This window comes from Rhodofomes roseus, assembly GCF_022264815.1.
Source record: "Rhodofomes roseus strain CIRM-BRFM 1785 chromosome Unknown C8Q71scaffold_3, whole genome shotgun sequence".
Classification (NCBI taxonomy): Eukaryota; Fungi; Basidiomycota; class Agaricomycetes; order Polyporales; family Fomitopsidaceae; genus Rhodofomes; species Rhodofomes roseus.
In genome coordinates, this window is record NW_025952959.1 from 327,142 (window position 1) to 346,798 (window position 19,657).

The 19,657-nt window shown below is 56.1% G+C and overlaps 10 protein-coding genes across 10 annotated transcripts; 4 read left to right on the forward strand and 6 right to left on the reverse strand.

Moving 5' to 3' along the window:
• Nucleotides 1–13: 13 nt before the first annotated feature.
• Nucleotides 14–1,790, forward strand: C8Q71DRAFT_329371 (PapD-like protein). The gene is made up of 6 exons (XM_047917870.1): nucleotides 14–138; nucleotides 193–284; nucleotides 343–403; nucleotides 459–574; nucleotides 627–752; nucleotides 802–1,790. Exons 1-6 carry the CDS (start codon nucleotides 96–98, stop codon nucleotides 1,378–1,380), a joined length of 1,017 nt encoding a protein of 338 aa, XP_047782733.1. The 5' UTR covers nucleotides 14–95; the 3' UTR covers nucleotides 1,381–1,790.
• On the forward strand, nucleotides 1,747–3,013 carry C8Q71DRAFT_329434 (exosome complex exonuclease RRP40). The gene is made up of 4 exons (XM_047917871.1): nucleotides 1,747–2,126; nucleotides 2,179–2,328; nucleotides 2,376–2,527; nucleotides 2,584–3,013. The coding sequence occupies exons 1-4, from the start codon at nucleotides 1,947–1,949 to the stop codon at nucleotides 2,792–2,794; spliced, it is 693 nt and encodes a 230-aa protein (XP_047782734.1). The 5' UTR covers nucleotides 1,747–1,946; the 3' UTR covers nucleotides 2,795–3,013.
• Nucleotides 2,975–3,645, reverse strand: C8Q71DRAFT_853826 (NuA4-domain-containing protein; the record flags this gene model as incomplete). Its single annotated transcript, XM_047926980.1, has 3 exons — nucleotides 2,975–3,253; nucleotides 3,305–3,490; nucleotides 3,541–3,645. 3 exons carry the CDS (start codon nucleotides 3,643–3,645, stop codon nucleotides 2,975–2,977), a joined length of 570 nt encoding a protein of 189 aa, XP_047782735.1.
• A 993-nt stretch (nucleotides 3,646–4,638) lies between these two features.
• On the reverse strand, nucleotides 4,639–5,984 carry C8Q71DRAFT_736949 (uncharacterized protein). Its single transcript, XM_047922575.1, has 3 exons — nucleotides 5,429–5,984; nucleotides 5,233–5,375; nucleotides 4,639–5,167 (listed from the first exon to the last, which is right to left on the reverse strand). Exons 1-3 carry the CDS (start codon nucleotides 5,691–5,693, stop codon nucleotides 5,057–5,059), a joined length of 519 nt encoding a protein of 172 aa, XP_047782736.1. The 5' UTR covers nucleotides 5,694–5,984; the 3' UTR covers nucleotides 4,639–5,056.
• A 202-nt stretch (nucleotides 5,985–6,186) lies between these two features.
• C8Q71DRAFT_803183 (26S proteasome subunit P45) lies at nucleotides 6,187–8,378 on the reverse strand. Its single transcript, XM_047925969.1, has 6 exons — nucleotides 8,028–8,378; nucleotides 7,851–7,976; nucleotides 7,403–7,802; nucleotides 7,057–7,349; nucleotides 6,707–7,004; nucleotides 6,187–6,640 (listed from the first exon to the last, which is right to left on the reverse strand). The coding sequence occupies exons 1-6, from the start codon at nucleotides 8,244–8,246 to the stop codon at nucleotides 6,600–6,602; spliced, it is 1,377 nt and encodes a 458-aa protein (XP_047782737.1). The 5' UTR covers nucleotides 8,247–8,378; the 3' UTR covers nucleotides 6,187–6,599.
• Nucleotides 8,379–9,230: 852 nt separating this feature from the next.
• Nucleotides 9,231–12,066, forward strand: C8Q71DRAFT_736952 (MFS general substrate transporter). Its single transcript, XM_047922576.1, has 10 exons — nucleotides 9,231–9,409; nucleotides 9,465–10,061; nucleotides 10,122–10,365; nucleotides 10,420–10,460; nucleotides 10,511–10,926; nucleotides 10,976–11,228; nucleotides 11,285–11,368; nucleotides 11,431–11,512; nucleotides 11,576–11,618; nucleotides 11,685–12,066. The coding sequence occupies exons 2-10, from the start codon at nucleotides 9,665–9,667 to the stop codon at nucleotides 11,766–11,768; spliced, it is 1,644 nt and encodes a 547-aa protein (XP_047782738.1). The 5' UTR covers nucleotides 9,231–9,409; nucleotides 9,465–9,664; the 3' UTR covers nucleotides 11,769–12,066.
• A 1-nt stretch (nucleotide 12,067) lies between these two features.
• Nucleotides 12,068–14,691, forward strand: C8Q71DRAFT_803187 (AGC/Akt protein kinase). Its single transcript, XM_047925970.1, has 6 exons — nucleotides 12,068–12,901; nucleotides 12,952–13,727; nucleotides 13,778–13,852; nucleotides 13,904–14,145; nucleotides 14,201–14,300; nucleotides 14,357–14,691. Exons 1-6 carry the CDS (start codon nucleotides 12,477–12,479, stop codon nucleotides 14,398–14,400), a joined length of 1,662 nt encoding a protein of 553 aa, XP_047782739.1. The 5' UTR covers nucleotides 12,068–12,476; the 3' UTR covers nucleotides 14,401–14,691.
• Nucleotides 14,649–16,154, reverse strand: C8Q71DRAFT_828459 (uncharacterized protein). The gene has a single exon (XM_047926327.1). It carries the CDS (start codon nucleotides 16,061–16,063, stop codon nucleotides 14,891–14,893), a length of 1,173 nt encoding a protein of 390 aa, XP_047782740.1. The 5' UTR covers nucleotides 16,064–16,154; the 3' UTR covers nucleotides 14,649–14,890.
• A 74-nt stretch (nucleotides 16,155–16,228) lies between these two features.
• Nucleotides 16,229–17,209, reverse strand: C8Q71DRAFT_828464 (Asp/Glu/hydantoin racemase). Its single transcript, XM_047926328.1, has 2 exons — nucleotides 17,020–17,209; nucleotides 16,229–16,962 (listed from the first exon to the last, which is right to left on the reverse strand). Exons 1-2 carry the CDS (start codon nucleotides 17,107–17,109, stop codon nucleotides 16,327–16,329), a joined length of 726 nt encoding a protein of 241 aa, XP_047782741.1. The 5' UTR covers nucleotides 17,110–17,209; the 3' UTR covers nucleotides 16,229–16,326.
• Nucleotides 17,210–17,490: 281 nt separating this feature from the next.
• Nucleotides 17,491–19,419, reverse strand: C8Q71DRAFT_700992 (uncharacterized protein; the record flags this gene model as incomplete). Its single annotated transcript, XM_047920162.1, has 2 exons — nucleotides 17,491–17,925; nucleotides 17,983–19,419. 2 exons carry the CDS (start codon nucleotides 19,417–19,419, stop codon nucleotides 17,491–17,493), a joined length of 1,872 nt encoding a protein of 623 aa, XP_047782742.1.
• Between the last annotated feature and the right edge of the window lie 238 nt (nucleotides 19,420–19,657).

Here is a 19,657-nt window from a genome sequence, read left to right on the forward strand (position 1 = left end):
TCTCCCGCGCCAGCACGCCGACGCGTCCTGGCCCATGTCATCACTATCATAGCACAGTCCACCTTCTTATCCTCTCCCACACCTCCTCCTCCAAAATGTCTGTCGCGCTCACCCCGAGCCACGTCCTCGGCTTTAACAGTGCGTAGGCCCCTCAGCCGCTCTGCGGCCTCGGGACTGACACGTCTTGTGCAGGGCCTCTCACGCAGCACGTCAAGCGCGCGTTGGGCATTACAAACAACAATGCCCAGCCAGTCGCATTCAAAGTCAAGACCACTGCTCCTAAGGTGCTCGCGGCTTGTTACAGGCGCATACAGGCGTCACTAACCATAATTCCTGCTGTAGCTGTACTGCGTACGGCCAAACTCTGGGAGGGTGGAGCCGGGCGAGACTGTCGAGGTCCAGGGTGCGTTGTTCCGGACGATGCTGGAATACGGCATCCCCTCACCGGACATACGAAGTTATGCTGCAGGCGATGAAGGAAGAGCCACCATTGAACGTCAAGTGCAAGGACAAGTTCCTGATTCAGAGCACGGTCATCACGCCGGAGAAAGAGACAATGGCCCTCCCAGATCTCGTGCGTGTTCTGCCTTCGACCCGACCCAAATATTGCTCAACACTACCAGTAGTGGTCTGACAACGCTGAGGAAGTCCACTCGCAAAAGATCCGTGTTGTGTATCTCCCACCAGAAGGGCAAACAGTCCCCGAAGAGGAAGAAGGCGGGCTCGGTGAACAGCCGGACCACTCCCGATCTGTGAGTTTTTATCAACGCCATTGTTCCCTAGCCTGTCTGAAGGCATCAGTTCTATGCTACCGTCCGTCAGCATCCCAATGGCAATGGCGTACCCGAACAAATTCGAGAGCACAGTGGCGAGGCAGCTCAAGAGGAGGAGACCCACCATGACGCACCGTCGTCACCGCCTCCGGCACGACCGGCACAACTCCACGAGGAGTCACCATACGAAGGGGCCTCGCGCGAGATTGAGGAGGAGGCACCCGTCGTGAATGTCAACGTTCACACGCCCCAACCTCCGCCTCCCTCCGAACCTGCTGCCCCCGCACCCGACGTCAACGAGGACATCCTCATCAAGCTGCGCGAAGCACAGGCGGAGATTGAGCGACTTCGCAACCTCATTTCATCCATGCCTGAGCCGAGCACGGCGGCGCCCACTACAATCACGAATGCCACCGAGTTCCGGCGACGTAGGCCCACGTCACCTTCGGATGACGGCAGTACGTGGGACGGCGAGACGGAGGTGGGAACATCAATCACGGGCACGACGACCATGGAGGACACGTTGATGCACCCTGAGGGCGTCCCCCTGCAGGTGGTCATCATCATCGCGCTGGGTGTCTTCGTCACGACCTATTTATTCTTCTGACGTTCCTGCGTCGCATGTCTGGTCGCTGTGGTCTGGTCTTCGGCTCCTACGTATAAACATTATTGGAGCACCATGAGCGACATCTGTCAGTTTCCGTCTCCCTCGCAAATACCTCTTCTACTATGAACCTCCGCCTCGGTCTCTTGGATCCCTTTGTTTCGTTTGATATAGCGACTCCTCTCTTTTCGGTGTGATATTATTCGTTGTACATATGTTATATACGAAGCGGAGCACTGAACCTCATGCCCATGTGCGGTTCGACTAGTCTGCGTAATACAGTAACTCTATGTTCTCTTTCTCCTCTCCTGGGCTTTTAGTTTATATGTAAGGCAGTGATGGTCAATTCACCCGAAACACAAACCGTGGTAGTGGGCGAAGCCGTGAAGCTAACATCAGGGCTCAATGCGATGTAGTGGACGATGCATCCGAGAACGCTCGCGGCTCGCTGGGCGTTCAGTACGATTTGAATCTGAGGCCCTCGATCGAACAAATCTCATAACGCATTCTCTCCCCCGCATCCCATCTCCTGATTGCCTTGCCAGTGTGTATCCTGCATTACAAACAACATGTCGCTTGTCCTCCCAGGGGAGCATGTTCCCGCGCAACACGTCAATCTCAAGCTAGGCCCCGGACTGCTGCAGCAGTCAAGCCCCGGCGGGGAGTCGTCGATCATCGCGACCCGCGCCGGCGAGCTCAACCACTCTGCCAACCGCGCGCGGTGGTGGGTCGAGAGCAATGCGCGGCGGGTGAGTATCGTTCGTCCGGTGGTGCTGGCTGAGCTGACAGGAGGGAAGGTAGTACGTCCCTGCGCCGCAGGAGTCGGTGATCGGCGTGGTCATTGCACGGAGTGGGGAGAACTGGAGGGTGGACATCGGGGCGGCGCATATGGCGAACCTGGACGGGCTGGCGTTCGAGGGGGCGACGAAGCGGAATAGACCGAACCTGAAGGTGAGCAGAGTGCATCTCTCGCGAGGCTGGCGATGAACGAGGGACAGGTCGGGTCGCTGCTATATGCACGCGTTTCGCTCGCGCACAAAGACATGGAGCCCGAGCTGGAGTGCTTCGACGCGCAGACACGCAAGGCGGAGGGGTTCGGCGAAGTCAAAGGGGGATTCGTCGTGCATTGCAGTCTCAAGATGTGTCGCCAGTAAGAGTGTAAAGCTCCCTGTCGTGTTACACCCTCGCTTCATCGCTCTGGCACAGACTACTCGACCCCAAACATTTCCTGCTCCCGATGCTAGGCTCGCGATTCCCGTTCGACGCGGCGACGGGGCTCAACGGGCGTGTATGGGTCAACGCGAAGGAAGCGAAGCACATCATCGCCGTCTCGAGATGTATAGAGGCCGTGGACCCGGACGGCGGAGGGATGAGCGAGGCTGAGATGAAGAAGTTCCTTGGTACACTCGATATATAGTGGTAAATAGTCCATGAGGTCGCGGTCGCATAGCATAGCACATGTATGATACATAATAGTCGCATAATGATACAACAGTCTCGAAACAAAGGTCATTACATACCCACGGCAATCTATCTGCCATATGGAGATGTCTCCGCGGTCGCCTCCTCCTCGCCCTCACACGACAGCTGCACCAGCTTAATCGTCATCCGCCAGACGTGCCCTCTTCGTCGGTCTCCGTCCTGACGAAGTGACGCTGTGGCTATCGTCTTCGCTCATCGGGGTGGCGGTCGCGCGTGCATTGGCCCGCTTCTTCCTCTGGTACTCGCGGTCTCTATTCTTCTTCTGCTGTGCGGCGGTGAGCTCCTGCGCCCTGGGAGCAGGGGGAACAATGACCGTCGTCAGTCCGGGAGTCGACATGCGCGAGTTGTCCTCTCCGACTCCCGACTCTTCGCCCTCGCCGGACAGTTCGAGCGACTGCAGGGGTGAGGTCAGTCACGCAAGACTCATGGAGAGGGGGTCACACACCTTCTTGAATGTCGTGCTGCTAGTGGAGAACATACGATCTCCATCATGGATCTCGTACTTCTTCCGTCCTCCTGTTGGGTTCTTGAGGTATCCCTCGAAGCCGTGGATGATGTTTCCGCCGCTGTGTGCAGCGGTATCTGTCAAGTACGATGCCTCGAGGTTGTAGATTTGCACCTCTAGTTGGGCCTGCTCCGATGAGGGAACGCGAAGAAGAGGGTGGTGCGTTGGGGACGCACCAGAGACCTGTCTACGTTCCGCCGCTTGGAGAGGGCTTGTAGAAGCTCCTTCTTTGCGGCGTCGTATCGGAGCTTGTCCTCGGGGGATGGGTTGTCGCTGGCCATGTTAGCTGCTACTCGAGTGACAGCTCAGCTGAGAGTGGTTTGGAGGACAACTGGAGGGTTATACTGTACTTAGTAGTAGAGATTGATGTTGAGCCACAATCGCGCAAACGTCGCGCGGGCGGCCGCCGCGCCTCCTCGCGCATCCCTCATAGCACGTGATCGGACGCGCCTGACACGCTGCCTGCTCAGATTCCCTCAACCCAGTCCCTCAGCCTACTTTCAGCTCTACGAGAACAGTCTATCCATACACTCGCTCCCCAGAGTGGATTTAGGCCAAAAACGTAGAACTGGAATTGTGATATGATAGGGCTCGAGCACATCCTACAACATCACATGACCAGGCGGACAGCGCCGGGGCGAGACAGCGATAGTAGCCGTGTTTGTGCGTTCATACATGACAATGATATAATCTTTTATCGCACATGTCGAGAGTTTGATGGTCTGAGACGGGCTGAAAATCTGTGCGCGTCGGCGAGCATTTCTCGGGCTACAAACTCCTAGACACTGCAGCAGTTGCGAGCGCTGGGATGGGCGTCTACGGTTGACCACGCAAATATCGAGGCAGTAGCACTCGGGACAGCACACAAAATCAGGCTTCAATCGTAGGTATTGACTGCGCCGTTCTCACACACTTTTCTGGCATGCGTGCGGACCGCAAACTGGCATAATGTGCGATCATGGCGAGTTTGCAAGCTCGTGCGCGGCGAGACAGCGCCTGGCCGAGGATATAGTGAATCTCAATGTATTCAGCTCACACTCTTGCACTTTGGGCATCGTTTATGCCCTGCACGCTCACCTCGATGCGCCGGATATCAGTTTGCGCATGCAATCCTGCAGAAGAGCCATTTTGCTGTCCCACGTTTGCGTGTTCAACCGTAGACGCCCATCCCAGCGCTCGCAACTGCTGCAGTGTCTAGGAGTTTGTAGCCCGAGAAATGCTCGCCGACGCGCACAGATTTTCAGCCCGTCTCAGACCATCAAACTCTCGACATGTGCGATAAAAGATTATATCATTGTCATGTATGAACGCACAAACACGGCTACTATCGCTGTCTCGCCCCGGCGCTGTCCGCCTGGTCATGTGATGTTGTAGGATGTGCTCGAGCCCTATCATACAACTGTTCGACCGGGCCTTCCGCGAAGACCTCCTGCTGCAACTACTAAAATGCTACAATGACTCGATGGCAACTAGCAAAGTCCAGGCAGAGTCCGTAAGGTATGTCTACAGGAGAGCTGGGGGGGTCGAGCGCAACAACTAGCAAGATCAGATCATGCTACACATCGAGGAGCAGAGTTCAACAGACGAAAGCTTTCATCATGTCCGCATAGCGTAAGTGTCCCGAGGGAAACAACCCCTCGAAGAGTCCAATTGCAAGGGTCCTCATCCCGTCCTAACCGCAAGGAGAGCATCTCAGGCGGATCGCCGCGCGATGGCCTCGGCGTTCATTGCCGCCTGGTAGCCATCCGTCGCATTGTACACGATCGGGGTCGTGGTCAGGCCAATCTTCCGGCCAAGTGCTCCCTAGAAACGGCAAGACGGCAAATGATGAGCAGCGGTCGTATGCAATGTCGGACCGAAGAACTCACCTCGCAGTCGTCCCACTCTTCCATGACCATCAGGTTGAAGGTGGCGTTGGATGCGGGCTTGCCTGAGCCGAAGCCACCCTGCGAGTCGGCGAAGTCAGGCATCGTGAAGTTCGACGGTGCTGGGTTCGTCGGGTAGGGGACAGCTGCGAAGATGATGAGGGGCAGGTACGTGAATACACCTGGACTCTTTACTCACCAGGGTAGTTTTCAGCATCGTAGTGGCCGAAGTAATAGCCGCTCATCCACTGCTGAGCAGGGGTCATGTTGACGGGAGTCTCGGTAACAAGGTAGAGGGAGTAGCCATAACTCGACTTGCAGTAGTCGGCGTTGATGGAGTACGAGAAGTTGAACACGGAGCCAGGCATTATCGCGGTCCATGCAGCAGGCTGTTCAATCGTCCCTCCTGCGTAGACGGACGCTGCACAGGCGAGAACAGACGAGAGAAGGGTCGTGAACTTCATGTCAGATATCTTCGTGGTGAAAGGACAGAGGGAGGTTGATACTGTCTGATAGGGGAGGGAAATTTGTTGCGGTGTGGCGCGAAGGTGTGGTAAGGGACCCGTGTCCTCGCTTTTATACGCGTGTACCACGCTCCACCCTGCGAGACAATCCGTCGGCGCCAAATTTTCAGAGGCCTGGCGGCTTCGGACGACATTCGCGAGCGATCGAAGGCCGAGCTGGGCTGTCAGACAAAATCCCGCGCATCTGAAACCCACACGGGCCCATCCGGACGCCCCAGTGGCAGTGACTAGAGCCCCGCCAGTATCTGCCTCGTACCACGAGCAATGACACAGCACCCACTGCGCATGCTTACTGACTACCTACGCGTGTCGCGCGTCTGAAGGAGCCGGCACATTAGTAGGCAGGGAAAGCGGGGGCAACAAGCCACCGTGTGTCACAATAACTTCCGGCCCCTCCGCATCCAGGGTCAGCAGTGTGGACTGACTGCGACGTGAGTGCAAAACCAACCTCCTATCACCCTTACATGTAGTACATGGTCCAGTCACTGGGAGCACGTTGCTGGAGAAGCACTCGTGCCAGGCTGCGAGTGGTAGATGCTATCCAATTGCGGCGACTTCCCTCTCAAACAGCATCCGCGAGGCATCTTCATAACTTAAAGGCTCTGGTCTTGTCTCATGCAGGGCAGACCTCCCTGAACGTTAAATTCTAGGTCAGTCAGTACAAGCAGCACGAAGTGATCGTCAAAGCCCAAGCCTGAGAACCAGGAAGTCTGCCTACCATCACGGACTGAAAGAAGTCAAACAATCTCTCGGGGCCGATACTGTCGACATTGAGTTCAACTATCCTCAAACTCAGAAAGAGAGAATGCATTACGACAGTACCGTGCGAGAGCAGAAATGATGGAACTACATGAAATAGACAAGATCGTTCTTCTTCTTGCTCTGGACTGTCGGGGCAAAGGGTTCAGTACTGTTTCAAAAGAGGCAGATGTGGCAATAGACCGCGGACTCACCTTCGGCTATACCACCTAGGAAGTGTTCGTGGCTCAGCTTCGTCGCGCCTTCCCTCAATGCGATCATGCCAGCTTCGACACAGACCGCCTTCAGCTGTGCGCCGTTGAACTCATCCGTACTGCGGGCAAGCTCCTCGTAGTTGACGTCGGGGGAGACGGACATCTTCCGCGAATGAATTTCCAGGATACGCCCCCGTGCAGTCTCATTCGGAAGAGGGAATTCAATCTTCCGGTCAAGACGACCTGATCGAAGAAGAGCAGGGTCGAGAATGTCGATACGGTTCGTCGCGGCAATGACCTCAACTCGGACTGTCAGGGTTGCGAGGCACGGACAGGAACTGGGCCCTTACCTTGATACGCTCGTCACTGCTGAAGCCATCCAGCTGATTCAGGAGTTCCAGCATCGTCCGCTGCACCTCGCGGTCACCGCTCTTCTCCGAGTCGAATCGCTTGGTACCAATAGCGTCCAGCTCGTCAATGAAGATGATAGTCGGTGCTTTCTCCTTCGCGAGCTCGAACGCGTCCCGAACGAGTTTGGCACCATCACCGATGAACATCTGTACGAGCGACGGACCAGCGAGTTTCAGGTAGCACGCGTTGGTCTGGGCCGCGCACGCACGCGCGAGAAGCGTCTTGCCAGTTCCTACAATGCAAAGGTGAGCGACCCGCGGCGGGACTGCGCCGAGACTGACATACCGGGAGGACCATACATGAGACAGCCCTTCGGGGGCTTAATACCGAGCGTCTTGAACTTGTCCGCCTGCTCCATGGGCAGGACGATCGCCTCGACGAGCTCCTCGATCTGCTTCTCCAGCCCTCCGATGTCGGTGTACGTCTCCGTCGGCCGCTCGTCCACCTCCATCGCCTTCACCCGCGAATCGAACTCCGCGGGGAGCGTGTCGAGCACCAGATACGAGTCCTTATTGACACCGACGAGGTCGCCGGGCTTGAGATTCTCGGCGGGGACGAGGCCGATGAGGGGGAGGAAGACGGTTTGCCGTGTTGAAGTCTTGATGACGGCGCACTTGCCCTTGCGCATGGAGTCTAGGTCCCTGTTCGCACCGTCCTCCTCTATTTCCGGGTCGACGTCCAGGATCTACTTCTGTCAGCGATGTGCCTGACTAAGGCGGGTGTGCCGGCGTACCTCGACTACATTCGCGACGAGGTAAGGCAAGACCTTGTTCTGCTTGATCTTCTCCCCATTGTCCCGGATCTTCTCCTTCATAACATTCTGCTCGTGTTGAAGACGTAACGTCTCGGACCGCATCACCTACAGTTTCCCTCAGGAAAAGGCTCCGCGCACAAGCTCGTGCAGACGTACCTTCAAGTCATTGTCGATAAGCCGTATTCGCGTAAGGATCTCATCTGTGCTAAGGGACATAATCTCCTCAGGGATGTCCGCCCATGTCTCCTCGGCAGGCTGGTCGGGCGTAGTGTCCATAGCGTCCTGCGGCGCGTCCGTAGACGAGGACGGTGTAGGCTCTGGTGCCTTCTCGTTGTTGTTGCCTGGTGGAGGGCTGGGAGGTTGTGTTGAGGCCATGATGGCGAACGGGAATAGTGAAAGAGATTGAGGGGATACGGGCGTGAAGGGAGTGTAGAACGGGACGTGAACGACTCTCACTCGAATGGACGCGTACGCCTGCGACGCGTGACGCGTATGGATGACTTCAGCAGGAAGGTAAGTTTGTACACTTGCCACTTTTGGAACTTATTGGCAAGAAATCCTTGGAAGGTCCGATAAGCATACGGGCGTCTACGCGCGTATACTCGCGCCACATCTTTGCAAGCCCCCTCATGCAGAAATCGAGTCTGTGCTCAAGACGTTGCTGTAGCCTGCATCAGACGAGTCGCTATGGTCTCAAGGACATGCCTCCGATGTGCTTTGAGTTATTTGACCCCAGGGCATATACCACTGCTACCCAACGGCGGTGGATGTTGGTAGGCGTATATATAAGTACCACTACACGGTTATCTAGGCTCTTGGCCAGACAATATCGCAGTGTTGCCCTGGACCCGATTGAAGGAGACTGGGAAACTACAAGAAACACGCTTATGAATGGTTCGAGTCTAAGGTAGGTGCTACTGTTTCCGCGCATAATCGCTTCGACGTGCTGAACGATCTGGCAAGCTCCGTCAACACATTGCATAGCCCAACGAAGCAAAACGTGTGCCTCAAATACAGAAATGTAGGTGATTATCGTTGTCGTTTATCAAGTGCGCACCATCGTCTGCAGCTGCCATGTAAAGCGGGGGTGAGTCACCAACGACGGATCTGCGAACATATACTTATGACTACCCGTACATTCAAAATGAGGTGTAATCCGGGGCTTAGCTATCTTGCAGTCACTCATTGGTCACTCATGGCGAACTTTACCGACGAGTCTCTATCCGCCGCAGGGCCCAGGCAGCATTGGACGCGTGAGTACACAGGCGCATTATGGTACGCGTCGGTCACGGGATGGCGTCTATGTACGCTTGATTGAAGTTGGTGTACGCGTCTATTTCGGGGAAGAAGGCGGTTCTTACATATCGCACGAGATGCTGTACTTTAAGCTCCTCGTCCTGAACAGTACATACGAAACAACGAGATCCCCTCATAGCCACAGCGGCGTGCACTTCTGCGCGCTGGATTACTTAGTCTTGACAGTTGTGGTACGCAGTCTTCCCCAAATCGCTCGGAGTCGCGAGTTCGTTGGGGCTTAGGTATCGTCTCACAGCTTGCGCTTGGCCTATCTCGAGTTCTGACGCCATCGAACAGGAACAACGAGGTTATTACGACAGTCTGCTCCCAGACTAACGAGCTACACAAGGTCCATACAAGTCCGAAACTCGCTGCGCATGCTGCGCGCGTTCGCGGCTTGCTCAACCTTACCCGCTTCATTGAAATAGAGGGCGATCATTCGCATACTCCAGTCGCTCGTTCCTCCTCTCTTCCTGTAGTCGACGCACACGTCGATCATGGGCACTCAGGTTGCTGAGGTCGTGTCACCTACTGTGGTCGGAACCACGCCTCCCCGTCCTACCTCGCCGGCCGATCCGCTCGAGACAACACCGCTCTTGCACGACCCATCGGATGCTGCAGCGAACGTTTCGACGCAGAAACCACCACTGCGACTCTCGCCGATAGTGCTCATCACACCTGTCGCACTCCTCTTCCAGCTCGCGGCATACCTTCCACTGACCACCGTCATCGATGCAATTCGCAAGATCGTTTGCCGGTGGTGGTATATGACCAATGATCCCGACAAGATACCTGCAGACGGCTCTATCCCGAGCATTCTATGTAGCGTACCTGGCGTGGAGCAGAACTTCGCCACCGCGTTGACGATCACAGCCTTCGTAGAGGGCCTTGCATGTAAGTCGACTGCACTCGAGCTGTGACTTTTGATCGTCCCGAAATTGACTCAAACTGTAGCTCTGATTGCTTATAGTGCCCTGAGCCACATAGCCAACAAAGTCGGACGAAAGCCTGCGATTCTGATAGTCATAGCCGTAGGGATTTGTGCGGATGTCTCAATCTTGAGTACTGCCATAGTTCCGGAGGCGTTGGAAGCAGTCGCTCTGCTTCTGTGGCTTCTGTCCCAGTCAATCGCGACCGTGACGGTCCTCATGTTTCTCCTCAATACGTATGTCGTCGATATCGTGCCAGCGGAGCTCAGGTATGTTCCTGTGTAATATATATATCTTATCGCCGAGTGTTGACCCTCGCCTAGGACAGCTGCTCTCAGTAGGATCTCTGGATTTGCTACGCTAGGTAAGCGGTCTCTCACCGAGCTAGAAAGCATGTTCTAACAATTGAATCAGGCGGTGCTCTCTCCTTCATGGTTGGAGGCGCCATCACCACGCACTTCAACGATGCAGCACCAGTATATTACGTCGCTCTCACCCTGCAATGTGCCAACTTCCTCTACGTCGGGGCTCTCATTCCTGAGACACACCAAAAGGTGCACGCGGAAGAGGCCACGCATCCGGTAGCGGAAGACGACGCTCCATCAAAGAACGTCGCGATCGCGGCCCTTCAGTACTGTCGCAGCATCACAGTCGCTGCTGTCCTTCCCCTGAAGACCCTGTCGCCTACTCGAGACCATATCACTGGGAAGCTCAACCTACGGCTCCTATGGTGCGCGATTCACGCGTTTATCTCCGGACTAGGTGACGGCTACGTAATGCCTGCCCTGATGGTATATCTCACCACCAAGTACGACTACTCACCGACGGAGGTAAGGCATTCATACTGCTTGCAACGATGCGCTACTAAGATTGTTGTAGACAGGATACGTCATGACCACACTGACGTTGACGTACGTCGTGGTCTTAGCCCTCATCATACCGCTGCTCGTTCGACGCTTTCTCCGGCCACTCTACGTAAAGGCGACCCATCTGTCAACAGTCTCAGATTCAGAAGGCGTTAGCGAGGTAGCGGATGAGATGGATGTGCATATTGTCATAGCTTCCGCGTGGATCAATGTTGCTGCTCTGTTGTTGTTGACGAGTATGACGTCGCGCGGGCTCCAACTAGCGTGTAAGTTAATTCCGCCCACTTGTAGGAGAAACGTCCTCGAACTGAGTCAAACGCAGGCATTGTGTTCTATGGGCTGTCAGCCGGACGTGGTCCTGTCCTTCGCAGTCTCGTTGTGTCGACCGTTCCGCCAGACGAGCATGGTAAGTGTGCCATGGCATCATTCATCGGATCGAGTAACACTCATGTTGAACGTTACCATCAGCATCAGCGTTGGCAGCCATTGAGATGACCGTGGGCTTTGGTATGTTACTGTCGCCCGTCATCTTGGGTCCCATTTTGACCGCGTGAGTCGCCCATGTCTTGTTGCTCGATTGCGGAGTGGTTCTCATTGCATCCATCTCGTCTAGCACAATATCCACCTTACCCCAAGTTGTCTTCTATGTAGTTGCGGTACGTGCATCCACCGACTCTCGCCGAGAGCCTTTCTGACGGAAATGCACAACTCTGCACGCACAGGGCTTCATCACTGCCGCAAGCTTGGTACTATTGCTGGTCAGAGATTCTGATCGGTACCAGCCAGTGCACGAAGACTCGGAGTGACGTTGGCGGCCTGGGTGCCTGGTTGTTCGAGGTCATTCTGGTCTATAGATGGCTGCATCCTACTCGTCATTTTGAATCGTAGACGTCGGCTCTGATGATTGATTGGCAGCCATGTACTAGTAGGTCTGCTCGTCGGCATGCGGGATCGTGAACCTTTCGGACCGTCGTTGACCCCATCGTCCTACCTCAGCTTGAAACCTAGGCTTCTGTAATTTCGATTCAACCGTCGACTGTCATGTGCTGTCCCCTTGCATCTGTGACTGCTAAATTAGCATCAACATGGTCATTACGTGCCGCATGCCACTGCCACCACTGGCAGTTGTTCGCTTCAACGCGTGTTTCCATAGCGCGCAATTCGCAAGTCTGACACTCATCATAACTTACGTATAATACCTTCTGTCGCTCGCCAGGCCGCAGTGCTTCTCCGGCGGTCTCCTGGACACGACCTCGTCAGACGGTTGCCTTCGTTTCTGACCGGCGGGGCCGACTGAAGGAGAGCTGGGCAACGGTCCAGCGCCTATCGACTAGGATTGCCTTATCCGGGTGGTCAGTAAGCGAGCCCCGCGAACGCCGTCGAGGATCAGGATCTTACGTCTGCATAGCATCTCTCTACCACCACTTCCACTCACCCTCGACCAGAGCTGAGCTCGGTTCTCTTTCTGTTCTATACCCCTCGCACTCTGTCTCTCGGACGCCAGGAAGCCAGCCATGTCTTGGAGAGGTATCGGCAAGAAGCCGCGCCCGTCTGCGAATGCTCTGTCGGTCAATGACGATGCTGCGCGCTCGACCACACCGACGCCTGGCAACCCGAGCGGCAGCTCTTTGTCACGTTCAGGCCTCCTCGCTATCCGAGTCCTGTGGGCGGAGGGCCTCTCGCTACCCGCTGGGCAAGGCATGCCGCCAGCAGTACAGGCAGCGCTGTCCTCCCAGCAGGCGAAGGTCGCCGCGTCCGTATCGCCGTCGAGTGTTACGCAGCACCGACTGGCCAACAGGAAGAGCAACAGAGACAGTGTGCAGAGGCAACAGTGCTGGTGGCTCCCCTACCTTGTCATGGAGTTCGAGGTCAACCAGGTGCTGATCACACCGCTTGGGGGAGACGTGGCCAAGCCGCTGTACATGTACGAGACCAACTTGTGAGTCGTTTCTTCATTTCTATTCCCCTGCCAAGCTGAAACGTTCCCAGCGACGTATCACGACACTCGGATATCTCGATTCAGTGCTACCTCAGAGCAGAAGAGCCGAAGCGCGGCGGGGACGGCATTGCCGACGACATGGGCAATGATATCTTCATGGGTGGTGTGCGATTCACGCCGGACTTCGAGGACAGCGCGCCACAGGACCAGTGGTATGAGCTTGTGGGCGGCGATGGCAAGATTCAGATCGGGGTGACATTCAAGCCGAGTTCTGGGCACTCGCTCACGATCGACGACTTTGAGCTGATCACGGTCATCGGGAAGGGCAGTTTCGGAAAGGTCATGCAAGTTCGCAAGCGTGACACGTCGCGTATCTATGCTCTGAAGACAATTCGGAAGCAGCATATCGTCGAGCGCGGTGAGATTACCCACACGCTCGCGGAACGGATGGTGCTTGCGAGGGTAAACAGCCCTTTCATCGTACCGCTCAAGTTCAGCTTCCAGTCGGAGCAAAAGCTGTATCTCGTGCTCGCGTTCGTCAACGGCGGAGAGCTGTTCCACCACCTGCAGCGCGAGCAGCGGTTCAACGAGGAGCGCAGCCGATTCTACAGCGCCGAGCTGCTGCTGGCGCTCGAGCACTTGCACGAACTGGACGTCGTCTATCGTGACCTGAAGCCGGAGAATATTCTCCTTGACTACACCGGTCACATCGCACTGTGCGACTTCGGTCTGTGTAAGCTGAACATGAAGGACTCCGACACGACCAACACGTTCTGCGGGACACCAGAGTATCTCGCACCGGAGATTCTGAATGGGCATGGATACAGTGAGTGCGCAGGACAGCGTTTGGAATGCGATGCTGACACTTGGTTGTAGACAAAACGATCGACTGGTGGACGCTGGGCGTCCTCTTGTACGAGATGCTTTCTGGCCTCCCTCCATTCTATGATGGTTAGTACATTCACAAACCAATATGCCGAACTACAGTTGACGATGTTGCAGAGGTCACGGACAAGATGTACCAGAAGATCCTCACCAGCCCTCTCGTCTTCGGCGACGAAATCGCCTCTCAGGCTCGGAGCATCCTGACCGGCCTTCTGACGCGCGACCCCTTGCAGCGTCTCGGCGTGAACGGCGCGGATGAGATCCGGAAGCACCCCTTCTTCGCGAAGAACATCGACTTTGAGAAGCTCGTGCAGAAGAAGATTCAACCGCCGTTCAAGCCCAGTGTCTCCAGCCCTGTGGTATGTCCCTTCCGATAGATAGCCGTATCAATGTGGAGTACTGATCGTCGCGCAGGATGTGTCCAACTTCGACACCGTCTTCACGACCGAGGCTCCCATGGACAGTGTCGTCGAGGGTTCTCAGCTCTCGCAGACCGTGCAAGCTCAGTTTGCAGGTGAGTTCCTTGGTTCTCCAGCGAGTAGTTCCGGGCTAAGCATATCGTGACCCCAGGCTTCTCTTACGACGGGTCCAACATGCCTGTCAGCCCCGTCTAATCATCCTCCTCGCCTTCGTCATCTCCATTGCATATCAACCTAGTAATCTCTCGCATTTCACTGCTATCTGGGCCCGGTCACACTATGCAGGATCTCTTAGCCTATCCCTACTGTATTCGTTCTTTTTGGTATCGGGTATGTCTGTTGGAAGTCGCCCCTCGTTATTTGCATATGTCGGCTCCCATCCCCCCAACTCGCATTCGTTGCTCGTGCCCGGCACATACTGTAAAACACACGCTCATTCTAATAGAAAATGGAAACATGGAACCTGGATCATCAGGACGTTTATCGAAGCCATGCTGTCGCTCATCATGACCTTGCCTTTCTCCGAAGGCCTCACTATTCCTTATGCGGGCAGGTCTCGTACAGAGCCACAAAGGATGGGGCATAATTCGGCAGCGTAACCATGCAGACTACGCGTTAGTGGTAGCTAGTGGAATCGGCATTTGCAGAGGCTCTAGAGTTATACACTGACAAGCACAACACCGCATCAGCTATCATTGAGATTTGCTAGCAATCTTCGTCTGCTCTCCGTCTCCGCTCGAGCCATGCGCGCCAATCCTCTCGATCCCCGTCCTACCAAGGCCTTCATCCGACGCAGCTCCTCAGTCTCCCGTACATGTTGGGCGAGCGCCGCCTGATTGTGCGTGACACGTTTCTTGGACGCCTTGTAGGGTCCAAACGTCTTGGCCTTCAGGCCGATCCCGAGACGGTCTGACTTCAGGACAGTCGTGAGCGGTGTGAGCAGCGCCTTCGGGTTATGGGATGAGAGTTGGTCCGGTTCTGCAGGAGGAATCGTGGACGGGCGTTGCAGGTCGGGTTCGTCAGCTTCGGGTTTGACATCCTCATCCTCGCCATCTGAGAGGGTGAGGTCAATGACGTCCACCGTTCGCATTTCGCTGATATCTCCGTCGGGGTCCCACTTCACTTCGCGCTGCTCCTCCTTCACGACCGCCTTCCCCTTCTTCTTAGCTTCCCGGGGCGTGGGGCTCCCCTCTGGCTCACGCGCTCGTCTGACCACCCCTGCGCCCAACGGCTCGCCCTCATTCCAGCCGCTCTTCTCGAGCATGATATAGCCCTTATTTGAGGGCCCGATATGGAGGAACACTGGTGGGGTGAATGACTTCCCGGAAGGATCGGGAGGCGGGTCTCGAGCGAGAATGTCTGCGAGGGTCTGAGTGGGTGTCGAGCGACCGGTCGGTGGTTCCGAGCGCAACGCTCGGGTAACGAACCAGTCATTCTTGGTCGATTTGACAGACTTTGGCTGTACCGGCGGCGCTGGTGAAGGCGCAAACGGAGTCGAAGGACCTGCAGATGCGGTAGACGTAGAAGCAATGGGCTTCTTGTCGTCTTCGACGGGAGCACTGCTGGATCGGATCAGCGACCTGTACCAGCTGCTCACTTCGGCGTTCGGCTTCTCCTCAACTGCCTGGGGGGTGCCTCGCGGCATGCCCATCATGTTGTTGATCTCATCGTAGGAGACGATTGCTGGGACAAAGCGAGGCGCGAGCGCAAGCCGGCGTTGTGCACCAAATGACGACTCCGTTTGCCATGGGTCCGCCTCCGGTTCTGGAGGCTCCGGTACCTGTCCAGTAGCCTTCTCGAGTTCCTCTCGTTGTTTTGGGTCGTAATGTGAGTAGATGTAGTGCGTGACAGTGGCCATTAGACAGGTGCAGCGGTTGGGTATCAAGTGGGAGTAGGAGACAAGGGTGAGCCTGTGGCGCTGAGTACCGCGCGTCACTGCAGTCTGCAGTCGATCCGGTTCAGCTCCAGGCTGAGGCTAGTAGGCTATCCCGGTAAGGCCTGCCGCCTGCCCATAGCGACTCCTCCACCGAACGCAGGTCCCCGTCTATTCAGCATTGCAAGATGTAGATATACAGCACAATGTATATTCATGGTATAGATCAGCATGAAGGAAATAATTTCTCAGTTCCGCGCCCTCACAGCGCCCTCCAGGAATGCAACTCCAGCCTGCACGCCATCCACAATCGTGACCGCGCCGCCCTCTTCGTCTCCCAACTCTGCCAAACAGACCTCCCTGACGATCTCAGCCATGCCCGTCATGCATACACAGCCGAGGCAGATGACACCGACGTTCCCCTTCCACACTAGCCTCCTCGTCGCCTCAATCACGCGTCGCTCGACCTCAGCAGCGGGCCCATTGTGCACGTCTATCCCACTCATTCCCGTCGCCTCGACGCCCGCGAATTTGCTGCTGGACTCGGTGCCAATATACTTGTACACGGAGTCCGCGAGGATTGTCTCCCATGCCTTGCCAGTTGTGATGATGCCGAACTGCGGTTTGTGACCGACGAGCTGCAGGCTGGCGCTGATACTCGCTTCGAAGATGCCTGTCACGGGCTTTCTACCCTCGAGGATGGCGGGCTGTGACTTGAGGGCCGAGACGAGCGAATGCTCTGAGTAGCATGCGACCAGGAAGCCGTCATATTGGTTGAGCAGGGGTACTAGGTGAGGTAGACAGAGCTCTGTGCTCGCGGCCACGTCCTCCATGTTATTGAGGCTCCCCGGGCCTGACGGCGCCGTGAAGTAATCATACTTCGTCTGAAGTCATACACCGCGTATGAGATCGTGAATTGCCATGAGAATGAGTAGACATACTTGGCTGAAGCTGAACGAGTTGACCAGAGCCTCGATGCCCTTGGTTATAGACTCAGTTGAATTGGGATTGATGATCAGAATCGAGGGCATGACTATGTCGCGAGAGCGAACTTGAAGTAAAGGAGATGTTCGACAGTGCACCTCTTTCAGTCGTACCTAATCAGGACACGTTCGATGGACTACAATCACCGAACGGATCTGTGATGGAAGAAGCACTGAGCCAATTGGCGTTCGACATTTGTACGATCATCAATCGGGGTGAATACACCGATGGGCTGTATGGATACATTACTACAATACTTGCTTGCTTGCGGGATAAGCCGAAACGCAATAAAACAGCGTGAAAACATGGTACAGAAAGCAAGGGATCTGGGAGTCTCGGAGAAAGCAGAATGGCGATTATCGTCCTGGGTATATGATCGTAGATGCACTGAATATCACCGGTGTGCAGGTCCGTTGAGATCGAACAGGTTACACCGTCACTGGCTCTCCCCAGACACCCTTCGTGGCCTCGCACTTCACTTCGGCCACATACATACGAAGCCACTGCACCATCTCCTTGCTGATCTGGTGACAGCGAGATAGATTGAGCGATTCCAGGCGACGGGGACCGATCAGGGACGCATGTCCAGAGGATGTAGAAGCGGGAACTCGAGACAGGATGTGCGCCTGGTACGCGAAGGCGGACGCGGACGACGTTGGCCTTGATGGCTGTACGCTGGTCGAAGCCGAGGACGAACTACCGCGCGACAGCTTCTGCGGTGGAAGTGCGCGCGACTGCGCGGGAAGGCGAGATTCGACCACCGCCCGCAGGGCCTCCCAATCAACGGAAGTGCAGCCTTCCAGCCACACGCTTGTCAACTTGGGGCAAACCCATGTCTGAGCTGCCGCCGGCGTGGCGAAGGTCTGCGACGCGTGTGAGGGTTCAGCGTTCCCGCGAAGCCATGAGGAAGTAATGCGCACCTTGAGAAGATTCGACGAGACGTCATCCGCGTCCACGAACTCGAGGCTATTTAGCGCGGGAAGTCGCTTGAGCAACCTGACAAGCTTCATCTCGTTGAAGTAACTTGACTCAATACGGAGATGGCGGAGCGGTAACCGCGTCAGCGACTGTCGTCGTAGGTACTCCAGCATCGGAGAGACGTTATCTAGGAAACATAACTCGATCCGCTCGAGCGCTGGGAAGGAAATCAGACTGAGGATAGTCCTGGTGCGAACATTGCCGCAGTAGTAGAAGGAAGCTTCCACTAGACGCGGTAGCTGCACTGGCCTCGCATCAGCCACATGCACTAATCGCTCTCCGAGGCTATCTTGCTCCGACGGGTCGAAGTCCGGCAAAGAACACGAATCTGTTTCGATGTCGGACATATTGCGGAGCGCAAGCTCTTCCAGGTTTGGACACGCTCGCAAGATCCCCAGAATGACGTCGACTGAAGGAGATTGTGCGTTCCAATACCCTCCCAGCTTGAGCACGCGTAGTCGCGTAACCAGGGCGGTATCCCAGTTGAAGTTGAACGACGTGAATGAACACGAACGTAGGCGTGGCGTGTGGCCCTCAAAAAGCGGTGGCGGCGCTCTCGAGAAAGGGTCCTCCTGCATCGAATGGCAGATACGCACCGACATCACCTCAAGGAGAGGTGCACGTTCCCTACAGCGCGTTAACGCAGCATGCGCCTGCGGCCTATTGGGAACGGTCAAGTGGAAGGTTCTCCAGCGCCAGATAGCAGGGCGCAGGAGGTCCATGGCTAGCATGAGGCTTTCTGTGGAAACATTGCCGTACTCCACGCGTGGACTGAAGTCGACGCCAATGTAGAGGGGCACCGTCTTCGAACGCTCCAGCTTGACTCGCGCCTTGTCGAACGAATGGCGCGTGCCCATCCGGATCCGCGACCACAGAGCTGGGGTATCCACCGCGACGTCCTTCCACTGCCGACAGACGATCATGAGGTTGGCTAGCGTGATGGGATCCTCCTCTTCTCCGTCGAGCACGCCGATCTCGAAAATGGCTGAAAGCAGCTCGTCCGGCAGCCGTTGGACGGGCGACTGCATACGGACTGCCAGCTCCAGCCTCGATTCGAGGAGGTCCCGCTCGTTGAGCAATGACGCCATCCTCGACTCGAGAGTGTGTATGGCTTCGCGGAGATGAGGAATCGAGAGATTCTGCGCCGGCCTCCGAGCACGAGACCGAGAGCTATCTCCGTATGATGCAAGGCCCTCCTGAGGTCTTGGAAGGGAGTTCGTGCGCGAAGTGATGCCCGGTGCAATTGGTGCGAAGGACGGGTAAGCTTCGTGGGCTTCGTATGGAGGTGGCGGGGACGTCGGTTCGGGAGGCCTCGGACCGAGGGAGGTCCGAATGCGTGGTGGGTCGATAGGGGCACCAGCGACGGATGAGGCATACATCCTGCCGTGATGAGGGGCGGAGGCGTGAAGGATTGATGTGCGGCGCATGACAGTAACTGCCAGACAGTGGTCGGAAGACGTTCACTTATAAGCGGCGCAGGTCCGGCGGGGCGGCACGCGCGTATTGTCGAAGGGGCGATGCGACGATGTCTTCGTGCTATCTCGAAGCGGGTTTGTCAAGGGCACGCTGCAGCTGGAGGTGCCTTGCCTCTGCCCTCGCAGCGTCACTGCCTGAAAC